The 2,205-nt window shown below is 46.3% G+C and overlaps 1 protein-coding gene across 1 annotated transcript in view; it reads right to left on the bottom strand.

Moving 5' to 3' along the window:
* Window positions 1-1,050: 1,050 nt before the first annotated feature.
* The window catches only part of LOC104158431 (transcription cofactor HES-6-like), a 2,073-nt gene continuing 918 nt past the window's right edge, over window positions 1,051-2,205 (bottom strand). The window contains exon 4 of the mRNA XM_009696082.1: window positions 1,051-1,829. Coding sequence (XP_009694384.1) covers window positions 1,384-1,829 — 446 coding nt within the window. The 3' untranslated portion in view covers window positions 1,051-1,383. The remainder of the gene's footprint in view (window positions 1,830-2,205) is intronic.

The raw sequence follows: 2,205 nt of genomic DNA, 5'->3' as shown, positions 1-2,205 counted from the left end.
TTGAAGAAACCTGCCTTGCCTCTGCGCAGCCGTGTGTAGGCCACTTGTTTCTCCTACCAGCCTTATGCCATCGCTCCTAATGGCTTTTCAAGAGGGCTGGATAAAAGGGAGAGCTTCACAGAAAAAGATGCTAAACCCAGAGGTGATGGTTTTCACTCCTTGGGCACACCATCAAATAGATCTTGCTGCATAATGAGCCCCTCTGAACTGCGGGTCCGTTAATTAGTATGCACTGTGTTTGTTTAAGAGCTCCTTGGTTTTTTTATTTTAACAGTGAGGAACTTTTAACTGCCTTTGAGATGAAAAACTGGGACCAAATGTTGCCAACAAGCCGAGCAGATTTCTCCCAGTCTCCTTGGTCCAATTTGCAGGGAATTTTACCTTCTCCCCTTTAGATTATCTCTGCAATTCCCTTTTAAGTAAAAGCTAAGGCATTGACCCAGGCTTATAAACTCAATTTCTGGTTTCTTTCATAACTTTTGAAGTGTTACTGTGATATAGGTGATTCTCTGCGTGTCTATGGTGCACACTGCTTTTTCTGCAAAGCATCGGGGCAAAACCCAAACCATCTCTTTTAACTGCATTCAGGAAAAAACGTTTGTGAAAGAAGAAAACAAAAGCAGATCTCCAAGTACAGTTTATTCAGAGCAGACAGGATAAGGCTGGGAGAAATATCAGTTGTTATCTTCCAAAAGTTTATTTAGAACTTTTAGTTACAGAAAAAAAACCCACTCTAAATATAACTGTATGTAACACATATATACACGTAGCTCACTAGTTTAGCAGTAATGCCAGGGTGTCCAGGGGGCTGCGAACAGCACAACCAGAGTGAGCAACCCGGAGAGCATTTCTAAACAGCCTAAAAAGTCCAAACCAACTCTCTCACTTTCTTTTTTCCTAATCACTGCAGGATTTTTACAGGAATCAGAACTAGAATCTCCTTCAGCTGCACAGGGATAATGATAAAAATAAAAAGCAGAAGAGATCAGCCGTTTATCCCTTTATCCAACGAAGTGATCGCCGTGGCTTATGTGAGATCTGAGAGGTAAGCTTGATGCCAGAGAGGTCGTTGCTTGTCGTCTTGTATTTTTATTAATAAGAAGTTAATTATTTTAAGAATGTCAGACAAGAAAGCTATATAACTAACATACACTAAAGAGCGTGAGAGGATTCTATACAATAATTTAGATGTATTAAATAAATAAAAAATAATAGCAGCCTTCTACAATGCAGGCTACACATAGGTTTACTTCGGCTTGAAGTACCCTGGTCTTTAGTACACCTACAGGAACAGACTTGCTCCACAAGTGTTTTAAAGAAACATATCTATAAGATACATACGTAAGAGTGTCTAAGGTTAGGATAAACATTTTAAAACACACTTTACCATGGTCTCCACATATCTAATGACCCCATCCTAGGGTTGTTATGGGAAAAATTTGGCTGCAGGACCTGTCTGGGAGGTGCAGCATCGACCTGGCTGAAAAACGACAGCGACGGCAGCTGGAAGGAATTTTTCGAAGCCTGCTTGTTCTCCGCGGGGCAGAAGCGCTCCTGTGATGGGTTTGTGCCCCGAGTGCTCCCCTTAGGGTTCGGGGGGCTTTTTGGCGTCAAGAGAGGCTGCTGAGATGGGCTTGAAGACCTCAATGCCGCTTTGCAGGTATCTTCGCCAGACCTGGGTAAGGATTTCAGCAGGTGGTTTAACAGGCGCGCCCCGAGGGTCTTGTCCATCCACTCGCAGGTGAGGAGAAGGTTGTGCACCTCGTGCATGCACTGGATGTACCCGGTGCTGTACCTCTGCTGGGCTTCCAGGCCCACTTTGGAGTCGGCTGCGTTGGAGAGGAGACAAAGGGGAGTTGGTGAGCGGGTAAAAGCTGCTCGGGGTGTTCCTGCTTAAAAGTATTCACCAGGTTTCCCCTGCGCACGGGCTCCTGGGGGGGGGGGCTCGTTGCTGAAGGCAACTGGGCTTTACTACAAGGTGAACGGTTTGCAGGATGCAAGGGGAAAGGGGTGCAGGTGAGTTTCTTCCCCCACCCTCCCACGTCCTGCTGCCCACCAAGGGCAAAACTAGACTGAAAGGCAGAAAGCTGCTCTGGAAGGAAAAAACCCAAACCCTTCCGTGGGTTAACCGGTGCCCAGCTCCATCTCCCCATCTAGTGGAGACAGCCACACCCGAGCAGCAGCCCGGGCCTCGACAGGTTGGGA

This window comes from Cariama cristata, unplaced genomic scaffold, assembly GCF_000690535.1.
Source record: "Cariama cristata isolate BGI_N322 unplaced genomic scaffold, ASM69053v1 scaffold17652, whole genome shotgun sequence".
Lineage (NCBI taxonomy): Eukaryota > Metazoa > Chordata > Aves > Cariamiformes > Cariamidae > Cariama > Cariama cristata.
Note: the sequence above shows the minus strand (reverse complement) of the source record. Positions and strands in the feature narration are given on the sequence as shown.